General features: G+C 37.3%; 1 protein-coding gene across 1 annotated transcript; it reads left to right on the forward strand.

The window, feature by feature from the left end:
- Nucleotides 1-18758: 18758 nt before the first annotated feature.
- LOC107786402 (cyclin-dependent kinase F-1-like) lies at nucleotides 18759-21768 on the forward strand. Its single transcript, XM_016607869.2, has 2 exons — nucleotides 18759-19275; nucleotides 20455-21768. The coding sequence occupies exons 1-2, from the start codon at nucleotides 18790-18792 to the stop codon at nucleotides 21388-21390; spliced, it is 1422 nt and encodes a 473-aa protein (XP_016463355.1). The 5' UTR covers nucleotides 18759-18789; the 3' UTR covers nucleotides 21391-21768.
- The last annotated feature ends 1415 nt before the right edge of the window (nucleotides 21769-23183 follow it).

The following is a 23183-nucleotide window of genomic DNA, read 5'->3' on the forward strand; positions in this document are numbered from 1 at the left end:
TCTAAAATTGGTATAATACTAATTGTTGGCACTCAAGCTTCAAAAAAGTTGATGGTGCACTTGGTTAAAGGTTGAGTTATTTACTAAGAGAAAAATGGGTCAATTTTTACTTAATATATTTTTTTCACTTTTTTTGGTAGTGCATCCATGTACTAAAAATTCTAGATCCGACTCTGATCATATAGGAGTGGGATGAGTCTTTACAGCTTTTCCAATGAGCCCCTTTTGTGAAACAGACAAAAATGAAAAACTTTACTTTCAAAGTCACAAAGGGCTTCATCTTCATCCCTAAATACCCATTCACTTATTCAGAAATGACAACTCTTCGTATCAAGCAAATGAGGAGCTCTGAGATTTTCTGAAATAAGCAGTATATTTATGAAATCGCTGATAAGAATCTTTTTCTTAGTTTTATGAATAAAAATATGCAATTTCTCTTCTATTTCTTAGTCTACCTTTATTTCATGTTTATGATTCTTATTGATTTTTAACTAATTTGCTTCAGATCTTCTGGGTGTGCGCCTCGCAGGTGGGACGCAAGGTGCGCCAAGGCGTACGCCCGAGTGGTTTGACTGTGCGTTCCGTGGATATGCGCCCCCAACTCTCGCCTCAGTGCGATTTACCATCGCCTCGCCCAAAGACGCGTCTCAAGGCGCGCCCCATCAGCGCCTTTGAAAACACTAGTTGAGGTCCAAGAAGATTTTCGCGATGAAGGTTCAGTGGAGGGGCCAACCAGTCAAGGAGGCAACTTAGGAGGCCGAGTAGGAGAAGCGGAGCAGATATCCACACTTATTCAGCACTCCATGTATAATCCTAGACTTGTTCGAGGACGAATGTTTGTTTAAGAGGTGAAAAATGTAACGATCAGACTAGTCAGTTTATTTTCTAGATCCCCGTTCCCCTAAATAATATTCCTCGTATGTGCATCAACTGTTTTATGACTTGCGGGGATGGTTGATCGGGATTTGGAAGAGTTCGAGTTGAAATCAAAATACTTGGTTCCTTGGTTTGGCTTTAAAAAGCTAAGTTTGACTTTGGTCAACATTTTGAGTAACGACCTCGGAACCGGGATTTGACAGTTCCAATAAGTTTGTACGATGATTTTGGATCTGGGCGTATGTTCGAATCGGGTTTTGGATGACCCGATGGCGTTTCGGCGCTTAATATTGGTAGTTGGCACCTTAAAGGTTTTAAAATTTTTTAAATTTGGTTTGGAGTAGGTTTTGGTGATATCGAAGTCTGTTTGGGATTTCAAATCTGGGAATATCTACATATGGTGATTTAAGACTTACACGCACAATTTGGTATTATTCTGAATTGTTTAAGTATGTTTTGACGTGTTCGAAGTAAGTTGGAAGAATTTGAAGTTAATAAGTTGATCCTATTGGTTTTGGGTTGTGACTTTTAGTTTTGATGCTGCTTTCCGCGTTCTGAGGGTGTGAGCGAGTCCGTTTTATGATTTCAAACTTGTTGGTATATTTATTGTCCCCGGATGCCATTCGGGCGATGTGCGTATTGAGTTAGGACCCAAAAGGGCTGCTGGTGCACCAGTTCTGGTGTGCCTGCACCTGTCAGCTTTTGGCCGCAGATGTACAATTTTAGCCGCAGAAGCGGCTTTGAAGACTTGGCCAGTGGTCCGCAGAAGTGAAGGGGTGTGTGCAGAAGCGACACCGCTTTTGCGATGAGGAGCCGTAGAAGCGAGACCGCAAAAACAAAAACCCGTCCACAGATGCAGCCAACGCTGGGCCTGTGGAGTTCCCTAGAAGCGAGCCTAGTGCTGCAAATGCGGTACTGCAAATGCGGCCCAGCGACCGCAGATACGGAAGTCCTGGAGGCAGAAAGCTTCATTTATTACGGGACTTAAGCCATTTCTAGCCATTTCTCTCACTTTTTGGGCAATTTTGGAGCTTCTTGAGAAGGGTTTTCACTTAGCACTTTGAGGTAAGTAATTTCTATACAATATTAGTTTCAAACATAGGTTTTAGATAGATTTTAACATATAAAATTGTGAAAATATAGGTTTAGATGAAAAACCTGGATTTTGATTAAAAAAAATGAGATTTAACTACGAAAATGGTTGTGGAATTGTGTGAAAATTATATATTTGAGTTCGTGAGGTTATGGGTAATATTTTTCTTCGAAAATTTTCGGAATCCGGGCACGTGAGCCTGTGATGAATTTTAGAAATCCTTCAATTGGGTTGGGTTATCACTCTAATAGCTAGAATATGAATTTTTGAACATGTATTGATTAGTTTATATAATATTTGACTAGTTGTAGATTGTTCGGCACCAAGTGGGGTCTTTAGAGTGAATTTGTGGCCGGAAAGTGAGCTTTGAGACGAGGTAAGTCTCTTGCTTAACCTTGTAAGAGGGAATTTACCTCATAGGCAATTTAAATTATATTTGCTTCTAATTGTGGAGGCTACGTATGCACAAAGTGATGAGAGTCCATGCATAGCTACTATTTATGCTTATGTCCGGGTAGTTTAGGTCCCAAATTATGAATTACTTGTATTATTTGCACCTGCTTATTAATTTAAGTGCCTAAACTATATTTTAACTTGTTAGAGGAATTGTAAAAGACCAGATTTCACTTGCTTAAACTTTGAGCGGATTACATGACCAATAATGAATGTATTACATTGTGCATCGGCCTTGTTATAACATTTAAGTCAAAAGTGATTATAAAGTATCCTCTCTTTTTGTGGAGTGGGCCGAACGCATCGACGGTCAAATAGATGCATCTATGGATCGTGTCGCACATCCCTCAACAGTGTACACGTTATTTTAGATCGGGCCGAACGACCTCGGCATAAATCGTGCTTAATAATATTTGGAGCCTAATCATACTTGATATTATTTTGTGGCTTGTGAGGTTACAATTATTAATTATGGGAATTGTTTGTGTCACAACCCAAAATCTACCGTCGTGATGGCGTCTATCGTAGAACTAGTCCATCCTCAACTAAACAACCCAACACAACAACAATAAGTTTAAAAGTAGAAACGGAAGCATTTAAATATTTAAAGAAAACTGTTGAAAACATAAGAAATCCCAATTTATGATACAATTCAGCCCAAAACCGGGGTGTCACTGAGTACATAATGTCTAAACCAGAATACAGTCCACTATAGTATCTAGAAAAATAAACTGAAATGCGACAAATGATAAAGAAGGAGAGTCAAGGCCTGTGAATGGCGTGCAACTACCTCGATAGTCTCCAAACTCTGATAAACTCAATCAGCAACCGCCACTGCGACCGGTATCGCCTGAATCTGCACAGGAGGTGCATGGGGTAACGTGAGTACACCAACTCAGTAGGTGACGAGTCTAAACTTTGGACTGAAAGGTAGTGACGAACTCAACAACAACAGATATAACCAAAATAAATGTGCAGAAACATAGGCATGCTTTCAAGTTAAATAGACAGCTCAAAGAAATAAGGTAAGCACAGATCTGAGCAGTGTAAGGTATATAACTCAGCTATCTCTACATGAAAATGCACATCCTGTATGAAATGTACCATGTGCTCCCACTCTCAAGTGCTCAACCACTCTGTATTGTATATCGCCATCCAGCCAAGGGAAATCCATCCAGTAACATATACAATACTGACTATAAGTCACCTAGTACCGAGGAAAAAGGGCAATCCAATCTTGTGGAAAAATCCATCTCCAGGTAATATGTACTTCGGAAAAATCCATATCCAGGGAAATCCATCCCTCAATAGTATCATTCGAGCTCACTGGGGGGTGTTACAAACTCCGGAGGGGATCCTACAGCCTAAACGCTATCATAATCATCAATATAACCACTGTGGTGTGCAGCCCGATCTCATAACTGTCACTCATAATCAGGCTCTCGGCCTCACTCAGCCATCAATTTCTTAAGTCTCACCCACGGGTTCACAATATCATGAAAACAACCCGAAACAAAGATATGATGAATCAACAAATAACTGAGACCGAGATATAATATAAAAATACATGACTGAGTACGGAATATTAAAGAAAATAGTGAGACGACAGCAAGAAATGACCACTAAGGGTCCCAACAATAACGGTATAAAGCCTAAACATGATATCTGGCATGACTTGCAGCTTAATTACTTTGTCACATGATAGAAACATGGATATTGACAGGATAGAGTCACTAAACGGTACTATGGAATCACACAAGTCACAATTCTCACGGTGCACGCCCGTCATTTGTCATGTGCGTCACCTCATTACTAATCACATAACATATAGTTTATGGTTTCGAACCCTCAAAATCAAGTTTGAAAGCGTTACTTACCTCAAACCGAGAAAAATCCTACTCCGCAATGTCTTTGCCTCTCAAATAGGCCTCCAAACGCCCCGAATCTAGCCACAAGCAATACAATGCGACAATATAGGCGAAAGGAATCAATTCCACAAGAAAAGTACCAAATTATAGCAAAAAATCCTAAATTGGCTCAAACACGGCCTCCGGGCCCACGCCTCGAAATCCGACAAAAGTCACAAAACCCGAAAGCCCATTCACTCACGAGTCTAGTCATACCAAATTTACTCAAATCCGATAAAAATCCCATTCAGACCCAAAATTCTAACTCAAGAACACTTCTATCACGACCCCAAACCGGATCCGGCCGTGATGACGCCTCTCGTGGAGACAAGGCTAGCCGACACAATTCCCAATTCAATTCAATTCAATCATTTAAATGAGTTAGTATAATGTCTTTTCAATTAATCAGATATTTCATAATATGAGTTTAAATAAACACTGCGGAAATAAATACAGCCCGACATCGGGGTGTCAAAAGTCATGAGCGTCTACTAGGGTCTAACTACAACTGAAGATTCTAAAATGTACTGAGTACAGATAAATGAAATAAAGTGGGAGAAAAGCAGTGTTGTGGACGACGTCAGCTACCTTGCTAAACTCCGAAGACTCTGCCTTTGATCAACTGATACCCGCTACCGGGTTCAAAAATACCTGAATCTGCACACAAGGTGCAGGGAGTAAAGTGAGTACTCCGACTCAGTGAGTAACAAAGGTAAATAAGAACTGAGCAGTAAGAAATCACGTAAAGCAAATCAACATGATGTATAAAAGCAGTATAAAACCTTTTGAGAAAAGCAATGAAGCTGTGAAATCTATTAGAAACATCTTAGCTCAGTTTAAACTTCTTTGAAAATGACTTTTTCAACAGTTACGCAAATGAAGGCAAAATAGTTAGTGCAGATAAGCACAGAAATCCGCCCTTCGGGCACAAATACCATAGTAAACAGGTGAATGACAAGTAAATATGAAAGATAAACACATAAAGTTTTGCCCCTCGGGCACAATGTCAACAACTCTGCCCCTCGGGCAATATCTCAAAACAATACCAGCCCCTCGGGCAATCACATAGAACGGTACCAGCTCCTCGGGCAATCACATAGAACAATACCAGTCCCTCGTGCTATCACATGGAACAATATCAGCCCCTCGGGCTATATCTCACATCACAATGGGTACCCGCGCTCACTAGGGGTGTACAGACTCCGGGAGGGGCCCCTTACGGCCCAAGCGCAATATCAAGCCATCTTGTGGCATCAAATCTAGGCCCTCGGCCTTATATCAGTCAAGCCACCTCGTGGCGTATATATCTCAGGCCCTCGGCCTCATAAACAATATCACAGGCCACCTCGTGGCGTCTATATCTCAGGCCCTCGGCCTCAAATCAGTGTCAGTGTTTCCTCACAACTAGACCCTCGGCCTTACTCAGTCAAAAATACTTACAAGCCCCTCGGGCATTAGTAAAACAGTGTTTCTCAGCCCAAAACATCATTTAAAATATCATTTAAGTCTCAAAACTGAGTAAAAATGGATGAGTAGTAAAACAGTGGAAAATAACATGACTAAGTTCAATTAATAAATTAAAACAGTGAGGAAATAGTAATAAAAATCCCTGAAGGGTTCAAATAGTTGGCACGAAGCCTAAATATGGAAATCAACCCAAATCATGATGATAACAAATAAGTTTCAGTCAAATACGCGGTAAAATCATCAATCGGGACGGACCAAGTCACAATCCCCAATAGTGCACGACCTCACGCTCGTCATCAAGCGTGTGTCTCAACTCAATATAGCACTACGATGTGCAATCCGGGGTTTCAAACCCTCAGAACATCATTTACAATCATTACTCACCTAGAGCCGATTCAAACTCTAGCCCGCGATGCCTCGCCCGCACGAATTGACCTCCGGATTCTCCAACTCTAGCCATAATCAGTACAAAATCATTAAAATATGCCAAGGAAACGAAGCCCACTCGAAAATATCCAATTTAACATCAAAATCCCGAAATTGCTCAAACCCGACCCCCGGGCCCACAACTCAGAACTCGATAAAATTATCATCAATGGAATCCTCATCCTCTCACGAGTTCATACATACCAAGAACATCAAAATCCATCCACAAATGACCCTTAAATTCCCAAATTTTAGGTCTCCAATTTCAAGCCCTAGTTCTTCAATTTTAGGCTTAGATTTCATGCTTTTCTAGGTGGAATTCACATAATAATCGAGTATTGAGTTCAAAAATCTTACCTCCATGCGTTTCCCCTTGAAACCCCCTTCAATCTCCTTCAAAAATCTCCAAAAATGATAAACTATGGAGGAAATAAGCCTCAAAATCGCGGACAAGACGAGCTTAAAAACATTCTGCCCAGGCAAAATTCCTTCTATGCGATCGCGGGAGAACCTTCGCGATCGTGAAGCACAAAAACTCAGCTCTCATATTTAACCCTATGCGAATGCAACAATATCCATGAGAACGCGATACACTGGCATATGACTCTACGTGATCGCAGACAACACTCCGTATTCGCGATGAACAAAATCCAACTAAGACCTCAGGTCCACTTTACTCTATGTGAACGCGACCTTCCCTACGCGTTCGCAATCAACAATTTCACCCTACTATGCGATCGCATCTCTACTTATGCAAACGCGAAGAACAATTGAACTGCTCCCTCCAAAGCTTCTATGCGATCGCAAGAGAACCTATGCGATCGCAATGAACAAAATGCCTGCAACTGAAACCTGCAAATTCTGCAACTCTCAAAACATGAAATTGATCCGTTTCACCTCCATAAACTCACCCGAGGCCCTCGGGACCTCAGCCAAACATGCCCACATATCCCAGAACATTATTCAAACTTGTTCCAACCTTCGGAACACTCAAAACAACATCGAAATACCAAATTGCATCTAACTCAAGCCTAAGAATCCCAAAATCTTCTAGATTACGCTTTTGATAAAAAAAACCCAACCAAACCACGTCCGAATGACCTAAAATTTTGCACACACATCCCAAATAACATGACGGAACTACTGCAACTTCCGGAATTTCATTCCGACCTCAATATCAAAATCTCACCTATCAACCGAAACGCCGAAATCTCAATTTCGCCAATTCATGCATAAACCTTCCACGGACCTCCAAAATGCATCCCGATCACGCTCCTAAGTCCCAGATCACCTAACGAAGCTAACCAAACCATAAAAACTCTGATCCGAGCTCATATACAAACATGTCAAATCTTGGTCAAACTTTCAAATTTTAAGCTTTAACTGAGAACTGTTCTTCCAAATTCATTCTGATTACCCTAAAAACCAAAACCAACGATTTACATAAGTCATAATACATCACACGGGGCAAATCATGCCTGAGAACTGGCGATCAAAGTGCAAAAGCTCTAAACGACCGATCGGGTCGTTACAGCTTCATCTTCTTCCCAAATTTTTCACCCCAAATCACCAATTAGTTGATAAAATCAAAGATATAATCATGGAATTTAACCAAAACCAAGCAGGAAACACTTACCCCCAATCAACTCCGCAAAAATCCCTTCAAGAATCACCCAAATCCGTGATCTCTAGCTCAAAATATGAAAAATGGACTCAAACCCTCGATTTTGAATTTAATCACCCTTTGACTCCTCTCTACATCTCTCATAATCTCTCTTCCTTACTAGTTTATTTAATGTTTTCTTTCTGAAACATCAAGTGAGATACTGTTGGCAAAACCTGTATGCTAATATGTTACACTAGAATAGGTTTTCCACTGATAGAGGCGGATCTAGGAATTCTAAATATGGGTGCACCACTAAAGAAAGAAAAAAATATATATATTAAGTGAGAATTGATCCATATTCCTCTCGGTAAATAACTCTATATTCAACTAAATGCAGTATTCAGTCTTTTGGAACATGAGAGCCAGCAGATGATATCATATTAATTTTAGAAAACATATACATAAAATACCTAGTTTGTTAGAAAGACATCACGTGCCCCACATATTGGGGAGTAATCCGCCCCCGCCACCGTGAGTTTCTTTCTTGCCATACAAAAGAATCCTATAATTTTTCAGTCTTTTTTTTTTGATTTTTTATAACCAAAAGTTTCTTATGGGCATTGGCGTACTGTTCAAAACTCGGAGGATAATGGGCCAGCCCCTCTAAGTTTTTCCACTTATATCAAGCTATTGTCAGATTCCTGACATACATGTAAGTTACACAACATCGTAATGTACTCTTACTACTAGAACAAAGCCCTTACAATCCTCCTTCCCTCCCCCCTCCCCCCTCCCCACAACACACACATACACACTTTTCTTTTCTTCTTGTATACCTCAGAATCTATATATATATATATAGATTGTACAGTTTTTTTTGTCAACATATTTATGAATTTTCAAATGTGGTATTTCATGTTTTTTTCCTCCAAATTTTCATTTTTAGTTATTTTTTCTTGGGAATTGATGTTCTTGTTTGGCATGGGAAGCATTGAACTATTGAAGCAAGCTACTAAAAATGCAGCTACTCTTGAAAAATTGTTTGTCTTAATAATCTATTTGTGGCGTTTTTGCAGGATTATATTCCTACTGTGTTTGATAATTTTAGTGCTAATGCGACTATGGATGGGAAAATTAATTGTCAATTTGAGATTGTGGGATAGTACTGCAGGTACTTTCACTTGCTTTGATTCTTTCAAATAGATTTAGTTTTCTTAAGTTCTGATTGGATGCCTAAGTATTCACTACTAGAAAACTACCTAAAACCGTCCAGAAATATCGATCAAAATTGGTCGGAAAACTGAAAACACCAACTGATTTCCTACCTACTTTAATCCGTCGAAATTAGGTTGGTCGGTAATAAATAGCGACTGAAGTCAGTTGTAATTTCCGACCAATTTCGATCGGTCAATTAAATTTCACAAACAACCAAAAAAGAAAAAATATGCCCAAAAAACCGTCCGAAGTCCGTCGGTATTTTTAATTATGTAATTAAAAAAAACACCATTTGGGAATCGAACCAGGGTTTGTACTGTGTCAAGATACTATTCTACCACTAAACTATTGGTACATTTTGGTTTAAGACTTTCTTTTCTTTTATTTTATTTTTACTCTTTAATTGCATTTTCGTGCGAAAATAACTGAAGGGACACCAGTCGATTTTATTAAAAATATAAAGTTATCGAACGAAGTCGGTCGGTTTTTTTAAATGATCGACTAAAATAAACGACCGATTTCGGTCGGTTTTTTGAATATTAATTTTAATTTATTTTACATGAAAAAGCGAATAAAGTTGGTCGGCTTCTTAAAAAATAAATTTTGCGGGATGCCAAAATAGTTTCCCGCATTTTGCAACAAAACAAACCGACCGAAGTTGGCCGATTTCATAAAAATAAATTGAAAAATAAAATATTTCGAAAACCGACCAATTTTTGGTCGGTTTTTTTGCCGACCGAAGTCGGTTGGTCGGCCGCGATCGGTTTTGGCCGAATTTATAGTAGTGATTTAGCTTTTGGATTTTATATTTATGTGTTTCTCTAAAGGTTAGGAATATTATAGCAGATTGAGACCATTAAGCTATAGAGGTGCAGAGACATTATCAAGCTATGAAAATGTTCTCAAAATGGTACAATCTTTAACACTTTGTTACTCTCAAAAATCTAAGATTGGCTTAATTTCTACCACGATCCAAATCTCCCTCCGTAAAATGTCGTGACGGTACCTAGTCTCTACAACTAGGTAAGTCTAACAAAGAGCGAAAATAACGAAACGAAAGTAAAAATTTAACAACTAACTGCAACAGATACTTAAATAACTGATAAAGATATCATTCGGCATGTACAATAACCAACACTCTAGTATACAAAGTATTCCCAAAATAGGAACATCATAAGTCACAAGCTACGGAAGAAAACTAGTATCTCTATACACCAGGGTCTAAGAAAAAGTACGAAAAGTTAAATGACATAGGAGGGAGTATAGGGGGACTCCGAGGTCTGCGGACGCGGCAGATATACCTAGAAGTCTCTAAAGTTTCGCTGCTCACTAATGACGAGGCTGATACGAAGTACCTGGATCTGCACATAAATATGTGCAGAAGAGTAGCATGAGTACACTACAACGGTACCTATTAAGTGCCAAGCTTAACTTCGATCGAATAGTGACGATGTCAGGTCAGTGCCCCACTAGTATATATAATAAATAAGTCAGAAAAAGTATTGCAGTGTAATAAGAGACTGGAATTTAACAAAGAGGAAATACAGCAAAATAACAATACAACACACAGGATAAAATAGTAGGGGATCTCCCGAGATACCATCTCGTAGTCCCAAAAGTAAATACGCAAGGAGATCTCCCGAGGTACCGCCTCGTAGTCTCAAAAGTAAATATGTAGGGAGATCTCCCGAGGTACCGCCTCGTAGTCTCAAAAGTAAATGTGCAGGGAGATCTCCCGAGGTACCGCCTCGTAGTCTCAAAAGTAAATGTGCAGGGAGATCTCCCGAGATACCGCCTCGTAGTTTCAAAAGTAAATGTGCAGGGGGATCTCCCGAGATACCGCCTCGTAGTCCCAAAAGTAAACACACAGCTCAAACCAATAAATACAATAATTAACAACAAGAATTCTACAGTTAAGACTGATAAAGATCAAGGAAAAATAGAAAATCAACTAGTTATGCTGCACAGAGTTCAAATAAGAATTTAAAACACGTAGATATGCGATATTAGGCTAAACATGATAACTACACAAGCTGGTATAACTCAATTAAAATGAAAATAGGTTACTACTCAGTAAAAAATTAGATTTTACAACAAATAGCCCATGTACGCACTTGTCACCTCACGTACACGATGCTCACATATCCCAACAGTACCAAATCCTAAAGGAATTTCCCTCACACAAGGTTAGGCAAGCCACTTACCTCGAACCAAACTCAATCAATCAGTAAGAATGTCTTTTCCGTGATTTTTCCGACTCCGAATGACCCAAATCTAGCCAGAAGCAATTACATACCATAAATACAACCATAAGAAACTAATCTAATTAATGAAGTCAAGACTTTAGCAAGAAATTAGAAATTCGCCCCAAAAAGTCGATCCGGGCCCATGCCTCGAAATCGGGTAAAAGTCACAAAATATGAACACTCATTCACTCACAAGTTCACTCGCCAAAATTATCCAAATTTGAATCAAAACTCAAAAACTTAGTTGAAGAACTTCTCCCATTTTTTCCAGATTTTTCAACCCAAATCCGAAATTAAAGGATGGAATCAACTATACATTAATGGAATATAATCATAAAGGAGTCAAGAATCGTTATCCAATAGCTTCCTTTGAAAATCCCCCAAAATTCCATCCAAATCCGAGCTCTCTATCTCAAGTTATGTCCAAAATGGCTTAACCCTCGATTTTGAAATGTTATATTCTGCCCAGGCATCCCTTATTCGCGAACGCGGAAGAACCCTCGCGTTCACGAAGCACAAAATTGCTTCAGTCCAACATCCTTCATCGCGAACACGGTTGCGAACGTGAAGGTTACTTAGCTCGACCCTACGCGAAAGTGGGACCAACATCGCGAATGCGTAGGCAAAATGGCCTGGAGACTCAGTTGACCAACTTCCTCCATGCGAATGCGGGACCCTCATCGCGAACGCGTAGACCAATTACCTTAGAGCTTCACGAATGCGGGGCCTCCATCGCAAAAACAAAGCACAAATCTCCTCCTACCTCCAGTTACTCTTCGCGAACGCGAAGAAGGAAACCAACAACTGGAAACACCAAAAATTCTGCAACTTCAACAAGTTCAAATTGATCTGTTAACCACCCGAAATCAACTCGAGGTCCCTGGGACCTCATCCAAAGGTACCTACAAGTCATAAAACATCAAACGAACATAGTCGAGCCCTCAAATCACATCAAACAATGGTAAAATCATGAATCACCTTTCAATTCAAACTTAATGAACTTTGAAACTTCAAACTTCTACAACCGATGCCGAAACTTATAAAAACACGTCCGACTGACCTCAATTTTTTCACATAAGTCATAATTGACATTATGGACCTACTCCAACTTCCAAAATCGGAAACCGACCTCGATATCAAAAAGTCCACTTTTGGTCAAACTTTCCAAAAATTCAATTTTCGCCATTTCAAGCCTAATTCAACTACATACCTCCAATTTACAATCCGGACATGCTCCTAAGTCCAAAATACCCAACAGAGCTAACAAAACCAACGAAACTCCATTACGAAGTTGTCTTCACACAGTTCTAACTATGGTAAAAAATTCTAGAAATTAAGCTTCCGTTTTTAGGGACTAAGTGTCTCAAAATACTCCGAAACCAAAAACAGAACCTCCTGGCAAGCCACACAAGCAGAAAAAGATATGGGGAAAACAGTATAGGGGATCGGGGCTATTACTCTCAAAACGACTGGCCGGGTCGTTACAACCCCCTCTTAAAATAATCATTCGTCCTCGAACGAGTATAGAGACATACCTGAAGTGGTGAAAAGATGAGGATAACGGCTACGCATATCATGCTTGGTCTCCCAAGTCGCCTCCTCGACCGGCTGACCCCTCCACTGAACTTTTACTGAAGCAATGTTCTTTGACCTCAGCTTTCGAACATGCCTATCCAAAATAGCCACCAGCTCCTCAACATAAGATAAATCCTTGTCTAACTGGACTGAGTTGAAATCCAACACATGAGACGGATCGCTGTAATACTTCTGGAGCATAGAAACATTCCCGATAGACTAGGTGACTGGGTAAGTTTGTAGTAAGGCTGTATTTTGGGGTGGGCCCGGGCCTAAATGAGCTAAACGGGACGGGCCTAACGAGCCCGGGCCTAACGGTCCAAATGGGTGGAACTGGCCCACTGTGGGCCTAAGACAACATGGTCCGGGCTAAATGGGTCGGGCTCACTGGCCTAAACGGGCTTTTTCATTCCACGCTATTTTTTTTAAATTTTTTTTATCTAAGGCAATTTCTTGTAAACTATATATATATAGTTTATATGTATTAGAGATATATATAGTGCCTTTTATGAATGAATTTATCCCTATTTCCAATATATATATATATATAGTTTATATGTATTAGATATATAATATATATATATATATATATACTATATCAAATTTAAACACAAAATAAATTGCAAAGAAATATTCAAGGGAATGTCTTATAATTTTTATTATTACGACATTAACAAAAAATGGCAATATCTTTCTTAGTCTTCCTCCCTCCAACGGAATTAGCACAACAAGGTACTAATACCACCATTAAAAGGAAAAAAAACTAAGGAAGATGTGCCAAAATACAAGTTACATATTAGTCTATGTATTATCTCTAACAAATCTCATAAATCCTTCAAGGTCCGGAGGAATTTCCGTTGGTGGTGGTGGAAAATAAGCTTTTTCATCACCGCTTCCGAGCGAAGCAGCATCTTGCGCAAGTTCCGCTAGCATTTCTTCATAAGCTTAGTCTATCTCCGGTTGTGATTCTGCAAGTCCAAAATTTCTTCTTTCCGAACGGATCCAATCTCTGAAGAGTACTGATTTTTCCAAGCTCTCCCTCATAGACGCTCTATGATCACCTATTTGAAGTCTCGTTTGACTGAAAGCGCTCTCCGATGCCACTGTTGAAGCTTGAACACTTAAAATATCTCGAGCCATCCTTGAAAGAACTGGATAGTGTTTTTGTTTGTCCTTCCACCATTCCAAAACATCGAAGGAGCCGTCGGGATTCTCTGATTCAAGTCCCTGCGACAAATAAACTTGAAGTTCATTAGTTGTGAACTATCACCAATATTATCACCTTGAGAACCCCTGAACTCCGTCCAAGAACTAAAGGCTTTTACGCCCGCAGTTCTTTTAGATGATTGCGAACTAGACGAAGTAGGATTTGGAACATTTGGTCTAGCATGATCTAAGGTAAGTTGATAAGCATTATAAATTGTTTGAGCATTTATTTTAACTGAGGCTTTTGCATCTCCAAGTGTAGCAAATTCTTCAGCTGAAAGTAATAAAACGTTATAAATTTTTGAGTACCAAAAGTGAGGACCTCCTAATTTCATTGTAGGATTTAACACTGCAACAACACCAAAAATAGGGGGATAGGGGAAAAATATTTTTTAAACTTAGCTTTCATAGAATTAATAGCTTGTTGATAAATTATCCCACCCTCTGAAAATTGAGTAAATAAATCTGCAAGTGCTGCAATATAAACTAAGCAGTTAGAAATAGTAGGATAATATCGTTTAGATAATTCATTTGTAGCAACATGAAATTGTTCTAAAAAGTCTACAAGCATTTTAACATTAGTCCAATCTTGATTTGTAAGATGCTCATCATCATCATCATCATCATCACCTATACGAGCATTATACATTGCGCTTATTGGATTTCTATATTCGTATGCAACAGCTAAACTTTCATACATGTAATTCCATCTAGTCGGACAAGGTTTAGGAACTTTTCTTTCTCTAAAGCCAAATTCATCACATTTTTTAAAATAGTCTCTAAGTCTACTTCTACGTTTGAATAAAAAAGCCAATTGAGAGCCATTTTAACCTTTTCAATTTCTACACTTAAAACTTTCATACTATCACCGACGATTAAATAGTAAATATAACAAATACATCTAACATGAAAAATATTACTAAATGCAGGATTTAGTGTAGTTGTAAGCAAGCCTATAGCATTAGTGTTACTAGAAGCATTATCCATTGAAACCGACATTATTTTATCTCTAATGCAAAAATATCTACAAATATCTGCAACTTTGTTAGCAATAAACTTACCTGTGTGGCGTGAATTAATTATTCTATAAGCAATAATGCGCTTTTGCATTATCCACTCCTCATCTATCCAATGACTTGTAACAGTTAGATAATCACAGTCATTACCACTTCTACCAATATCAGTAGTAATAGCAATGCGACAATCTATATGAGTAAATAAATAGCGCAAATATTGTTCATATTCATGTTTATATTTATAAATATCGCTCTTTACGGTTGCGCGAGGTCATCCTTTATAAGTAAGATTAAAAACTCTTCTAATATAATGCACAAAATGAGGGTTAGAAGGAAAACTATAGGGTAAACACATAACAGTAACCATTTTTGCCAATTCTTCACGATCTTTATTTGGATTATAATATAAAATGTCACCAGTAACAGTGTTAATTCCCGGTTAAACTAGATTTGACCCTGTACTAGGGTTAACCGTAGTATCTACACTTGTCCCCTCTTGCGCAACTTTCATTTGTAAATATCTAGCTTTATCTCTAGGGTGTTTCAATATGTGTCTAATCAAACTACCCGTACCGCTACGGTCTCCAGTATATTTATGAGCCATCAAAGACCCACAAGTTTTACACTTAGCCTTATTTTGTTTTCTTAGTTTAGTAAAAAAGTGCCAAACAAGAGATGTTTCGGGCCGTTTAGAAGGTTTTCTATTAAAAGTAGGGGTTACTACAGGAGGGTCAGGCGAGGCATCAGTTGGGTTATTAACAGGACTAGTAGGTGTATCATCTAAATCCGGTTGCATTTCATCTAAATCATCATTTTCCTCATCATTTTCAAAGATAGTTTGATTAGGATAAAGAGCATTCATAACTTCTTCATTTAATTGTTGACCTGGTGCAACATCATGACAAAATTGACTATCAGAAAATTGAAAGCAAGGGTTATCACTATCAAGAATAACAAGTGGAGGAGGACGGGTAACAGGTCTGGGTCGGGGAGCCGAGGGAAGAGTAGTAGCTTGGCGACTACATTCACCAATTTTAGATTTTCCCTTACCCTTACCACCAAATATTTTTTTCAAAGAAAAGTCCATATTAACTATAATTATACTAACTAAAACAAACAAAACTATAATATTAAAACTTAAGAGTTGGAACGAGTTTACCGAATTGACGAACAACTTCTTGAAAATTGAATATCGTTGAAGACTTGAATACTTCAATTCATCAACTTCACAATTTTTCACGAAATTGCAATAATAAAGTAAGCAATTATAGAAGAAAATTAGAGAGAGGTTGATGAATTTGTGAGTAAAAATGAAAGCATGAGGGGGTATTTATAGTTGAGAATAGGAAAAAAAATATAATTATAAAAAGTTTGGGTTAAAACAAAGTTTGGGGGCCAAATGGCTATTTTTGAAAGTGTCAAACGGCTAAAAATACAGGCCAACGGCTACATTTTAAAATTCTGACCGTTGGCCTAAGCCCGCGAGCCCGGAACCGACAGGCGTCGGTACCGGGCTCGCGGGCTTTTTGGTGAGGACCGGCCCACTGTGGGCCTTTTGGACCGCTAGAGACCGGCCCGTTTGAACCGGTCCGTTTGACCTGTTTGCATGCGGTCCCGGACTGGGCCCGACCCACAATACACCCTTAGCCTGTAGGCTACCTCTCCAAGTCTCGATCTCTATGTATTCACAATTTGAAAATCTCCACCATATGTTGATTCCTATCTTCTACTTAATTGTTCAATATCTAATAAGTATCTCACTTTTATCCCAAGATAGTCTCTGAATTTCAGATTTAATAGCCTAACAGTTTGAATAGAAGAATAAAAAGAAATTAAACACCAAAGTGGAATAAGCAATAGCCTCTTCGATACTCCTTTTCTTCTCCTCTTTATTGTAGCGCTAATCCAAAATTTAAAATTTATGAGTTCAATCTTTAAAGTTTTTAGAATTAAACTCATTGTATTTGTAAATTTATGGGTGCAACATATGGGTGCAGACCTACTATTTATGACAATTTTAGTGAACTTTTACAAATAAATTTATATTTCACATTAAAAAATTGGGTTTAGATAAACTCGACTTATCGCTACCCTACGTCCATCACTATTTATTGTAGAGCTAAAATGAGCATATATTAGTGTTCCTTTTCTAATTACTTTAACGTTAAACAAGGCCATTCACACAATTCAACATTGTTTCACGCTACTATCTAGGGTCCTGTTTGGCGATAAAATTTAGGAGTTTTTTTTTCAAATTTTATTTTTAAATATCTGTTTGTTTATATATTTTAATTATTTTTGAAAGATTTTGAAAATAAAATCTTCAAATCCCAAAAACTGCTCTAGAATAGTTTTTGAAGTCTTTGAAGTTTTCTACTTACAAAACTTTAAATTCTTTTCAAGTAAAATGTATGTCCAAACACAATTTCATCTTTCAAAATCATTTTTTATCTTATTTTTAAAAACTCATTTTTTCAAGTTTTAACCAAATCTATGTCTAAACGCTAGCTAGATTTTGTCTTCATTTAAGGATTTTGCGCTAATTGCAGACTTGAAATAAATAAATAAAATATATTTTTAAATAACAGTACCTTCTCCGACCATTATGACCAGGATGAGGTATATTGTGAGGTTGCTCAAATTTTCTTGTTGGCTGTAATTTTCTGAAGTTTAATAAGAATAATAATAATTATTATTATTATAATTATAATAATTTTCCATATTTATGCTTAGTTATGCTTTGTTTACTCCAATTAGAAGCATTTAATTGACATTACCTAAGGCCATCTCCAACCCTTACCTCCATTTTCTCATCCAAAAAAGAATATTTCATTTTATATTCTTCTCTCTCTTCAATATTATATTATTATCTTTATTTAAATTTTATTCCCTTATTTCTATTCAAGAAATCTATCTTTTTTTCTTTTTTATATAGTCATCACATATAATTTAATATAAAATTATTTTATACCATAAATTTTTAAATAATATAATTTGTAAGCAAATATTATACATGATATATTTTCATTTAATGTATTTTTAATTTTTACTTTTCAATTTTAGCAACATCTAATATTTTATATTCACACCTTTCAATTTTAACAACATCTAATATTTTATATTTGCACCATTCATTTTATTAGATGATTATATATTCTTTGTACAATTATAACTTATAATAAAATTAACTTACAATTTTACATAAAAATAATAAATGCACGAAAATTAATTTATCAAAATTATACGTCAAAGTTAAAATATAAAATTAATATTATAAAGATATTACATAAACACAGTTAGGTATATATAAAGAGATAAATTAAAAGAGTTAAATAATAAAAATATAATAAAATATACATGAATAGTAATGGGAGAGATGAATAGTATCACTATTTTGAAGGAACATTATTAATCCTCTATTTCGGAGGTAAAAATAAAGAAAAGTTGGAGCTTCGTTATGACAAAAGTTGGCCGTAATACGGAGACTAGTAATAATAATAATAATAATTGTGCTTTGAGCAAACGAAGTTGAATAGTTTTATAGTGGAAAAAGATAAAGTCAAAGTTGGATTTTTCAAAATTTTATGTTTAGTCTAACTTCGATGCACGTGCAATGACTCCACCTCACGTGACATAGCCAATTTTCTTCTTCTTCTTCTTCAAAACAAACCAAAAAGAAAGAAAAAAAGAAAATACCATAACAATGGACCCTCCACACGAAAAGAGCTGGAGCATCCATACCCGAAAAGAAATCACAACTAAATACGAAATCTTCAACCGAATCGGCGCCGGCGCATATTCCGACGTCTACAAAGCTCGCCGGAGATCCGACTCCGTTATCGTCGCCCTCAAAGAAATCCACGATTACCAATCAGCTTGTCGAGAAATCGAAGCCTTACAAATCCTTCAGCACTGTCCAAACGTTGTCGTTTTATACGAGTATTTTTGGAGAGAAGATGAAGATGCTGTACTCGTATTGGAATATTTGCCTACGGATTTGAGCTCTCTTATAAAAGAAGCGAAGAATTGGGAAAATGGATTGGGCCTTGGGGAGATTAAAAAGTGGATGGTCCAGATCTTATGTGGAGTTGATGCCTGTCATAGGAATTCGATTGTACATAGAGATTTGAAGCCTGAAAATTTGTTGATTTCTGATAATGGAGTCCTCAAGTTAGCTGATTTTGGCCAGGTTCTCAGTTTTTCTGCTTTTTTCGAGATATCAAAATTTTCGATTTCGATTCGATATTTCTGATTCATTTGAGCTTACAAAATAGTCTTTCACCACATATACAGAACTCGTCAAGTTGTGAACTTTAATATGTGTTCCTCGTCAAATTTTCATCGTTTATTAGTTATTACTAGTAGAATTTTGATTGCAATTCATAAGAGAATTACAGCTTAGCAACAGGTGCAGTCGGCTGGGCGATTAGAACTCATTTAAAGACCACTTTATACCTATGTTGCTCGGAGTCTCCGAAAATATCGTCCAAAAGTAGTGCATTTTTGAAGGATCCGACATAGTGCAGTAGCATTTTGGAGAGTTCACGCAACATTGCTTTTTGCAAGGATCTTATACTAGAACTCTAGAAGATATTATCCTCTGAGGTATCCATTCACTAAGCTCCCTGTTCGAGTTAGTAGCTCTATACGAAGGCAAATCCCAGGATATAGAGTGAGTGAGTTTAGAATGAGTGTACAACAACAACAACAATAAACCCAGTGTAATAGATGTACGTAGACATTATCCCTACCTTGTGGAGGTAGAGAGGATGTTTCCGACTAATGAGTGTGATTTTATTATATATTTATTTATACATTTTGATATTTTTTTAAATATTGCGGAATTCATGCAGACTTAGCGCAAGATAGGATATAATGAAAGAAAATAATCTGTAGAAGTGATACCTATTAGTTGGGTATATGTTTTAGTCATATTAGTACGTTTTTTTATTTCTTATGCTTTCTAGGAGTCTTTTAGCCATGTCAGAGATTTATATGTTAGTAGAAATATAGAGAACTTATTGGTATAACTTTGGCTTGAGATGAGTTTAAATGGAGAAACATGGTCATTGAGAATTCATATAGCAGAACTCAGCTTGTTTGGACTGCTCGTAGTAGTTGTTGCTGTTTGCATGTGTATAGGTCGAGGCAAAAGAAATAGTTAATTGAACCCACAGTAGTCGCGTTAGATCCCCTCTGTTCTATATACATAACCTTTGTTAAGCACAGAGTCTTCTTCAGGATATCCATAGTGCTTTTGTTCGTGTGATGGAACATCCTTGGATACCTGAACTCTATTCAAGTCTACTTCTGATTAATGTTCTTTTCCTTCTCAATACATGACTTTGCCTCTTCTTGTTCCACACAGGCTAGGATACTACTGGCCCCCGGGTTTGTAGCTGCTAATGACAATCAACAGCCATACGTACAGAGCAATCCCGATCAGGCAACTGTGGCTGGTCCATCACATTTCAAGCACATATCAGATGTGTCTTCTGAAGGAGGTCTATTTATTGAAGAGCCAGGGTCTGTTGTTCAACCTGAACGCCTTGGAGAGTCGGATGAGCTGAGATCCAGGTTCTTGGATGACATTGATAAAGATAGTAATATTCAAGATGGAGACACTTCCTGTCTAGCTACAGGCACCATGAGTAATGTTGAGGAAGATCTCTTACCAGGCACATATTCCTACGATGTTGAAGATGATGAACATGATTGTTTTCCTCCCCTTACCTCCTGCGTCGGAACTCGTTGGTATAAGGCACCTGAGCTACTTTACGGATCCACAAATTATGGACCAGAGATTGATTTGTGGTCACTAGGTTGTATTTTTGCGGAGGTTTTGCGTCTGGAACCACTTTTTCCTGGAAGTTCAGACATTGATCAACTCGGCAGAATATTTAGCGTTCTTGGAAACTTATCTGAAGAAGTTTGGCCTGGTTGCGCAAATCTTCCTGATTACAAAATAATTTCATTTGGTAAAGTGGATAATCCAATTGGCTTAGAAGCATGTCTATCCAACAGGTCAACTGACGAAATTCTGCTCGTAAAAAAGTTGCTATGTTTTGACCCGGCTGGTAGAGCTACGGCAATGGAATTACTACATGACAAGTATCTGAATGAAGATCCTTTGCCTGTCCCATCGTCTGAACTGAGGATTCCCTCCAAACATAGTGGCGCAGATGAAGATTCACCTGATGAATTAGGTGATTATAGGGATTTTAACTCTGACTCAGACTTTGATGATTTTGGCCCAGTGAAAGTATCAACCACTGATTATGGTTTCTCAATTAAGTTTACTTGAGCACCCGGGTGTATAATTTTGTTCTTAATTTACTTCCATTTTCCCCCAAAATTTTGTGACTGAGCTATCCTCACATTGGTAGAAGTAATTCCTCTCAGAGTGATAGAGATTCTCGTTGGCCATGTGATATTCAAGTATCATCTTTGCTGCAAACTTTGTAATGTTGCAGCACTTCATATATTTTGTTGTAGGGGATTCTCAAAGTTTTGTAAGTTGTAACAATTGTGGCTTCCTCTGTTGGAATAACAATTAAGAAACTGAGCCATATACGTAAGCGGCAAGTCTATATTATTTGTATTGTTTTTTGTACTGAAGGAGACTTCTTGTATTGTGCTACAATCTACTTAAATGAAGAATTGGATCCCATCTGTTTCATCCCAGGTATATAGTTATTAATTTTTTTTATTTTTTTTTGGTTCCCCATCCGGTGTCTGGTACCTGCATTGGGGCCCGACTAAATCCGGATTCGTGTCGGGAAGTCCCATATTAGGGGTAAAATGCTTCCTAACAAAGGTGACTCCATACCCAGGGCTCGAACCCGAGACCTCTGCTAAGTATATAGTTATTAAGTAGTCCTCAATGTTGTCAGTACCTCAAGATTTTGCTCTCATTGTGCCCAGGACTATTTTATTTTTCAATTGCCAATTAACCCTTCAAAATTTGAGAAGTGGAAGTGATCTTGTTTCAACCAAAAACACTTTCTCTTCCTTTAGTCATTGTGACATATGTTATCAGAAACTTTTGGTGGAACTGGAACAAAGCTGGTGATTTACAATAACTCGAGATAACTTATTTAGTGGGCGTTTGGACACAAGAACTGTGAAATTCCAGAAAACAGTGATTTTTTTTTTTTAAATAAAAATGGTATTTGAAAATTAGAGTTGTGTTTGGACATGAATACAAGATGAAGCTGTTTTTAAATTTTTGTGAGTGATTTGAAGTGAAAATTTTGACAAATAGCTTTTTGGAGTTTTTCAAATTTTCAAAAATTTCTATGGCCAAACACTGATTCCGAAAAGTAAATTTTTATAATGGCCAAACGGGCACTTATTCCATGGTTACATTCTAATTTCCCATTTTCGGTTTGTGTCTCTTTCTTCCAATTTCTTTGGTAGGTAAAACAATTTTTCATCTCAAAAGACATACGAACCCAATTCTGAAAAAGAGAAAAGCTTAAAATAATCCTTTATGTTTGAGATTACACTAAAAATGATCCCAAATGTATTAGACGATATATATTTTTTTAGTTTAATCATTTGGTATTGAAAATTTACTATACCGATTTATTTTGTTTATCCATTCTTAAGACTCAAACCGAAATATCTGATTAACATCTGATTAAGTATGGTAGAATTTTATCCATCACACCGTACTCTTCGGAGAATTACTAACCGTCCTCCAAATCTAGGTACATAGTTCCAATCTCATTATCCTCATTTTGTCTTTCCTCCTTTTACTTTTTATGCCGATTATTAAAAAAAATTAAAAGGAGGAAAAAAAAAACACCCTCTTTGCTGTCATTTGAATCTCTAATCTCTAGTTAATAACTGTCAAGATTTATAGTCTAGTGATACCAGTAAAAGTTTCTCGCACGATATGTACGTGGTCAATTTCCACTACTCCCTCTAGTCCACGATAATTAACTAATTTGTTTTGGACACATCTATTAAGAAAATACTAAATTTTAGACGAAAATAGTTAGTGTGACTAAACTAGCCTTCATTAAATGTTGCACCATAGTTATAGTAGCACTTATTTCTCTTCTCAAATGTGAGGAGTAAATGACTTTTTAA

This window comes from Nicotiana tabacum, chromosome 8 (assembly GCF_000715075.1).
Source record: "Nicotiana tabacum cultivar K326 chromosome 8, ASM71507v2, whole genome shotgun sequence".
In the NCBI taxonomy this organism is placed as follows: domain Eukaryota; kingdom Viridiplantae; phylum Streptophyta; class Magnoliopsida; order Solanales; family Solanaceae; genus Nicotiana; species Nicotiana tabacum.

What these genes read in the sequence shown, in the direction of transcription:
- LOC107786402 (XM_016607869.2), top strand. Translation starts at nt 18,790, where the DNA reads ATGGACCCTCCACACGAAAAGAGCTGGAGCATCCATACCCGAAAAGAA. An exon ending in AGTTAGCTGATTTTGGCCAG is followed by an intron (nt 19,276 to 20,454) that starts GTTCTCAGTTTT and finishes TGTTCCACACAG; the next exon opens with GCTAGGATACTACTGGCCCC.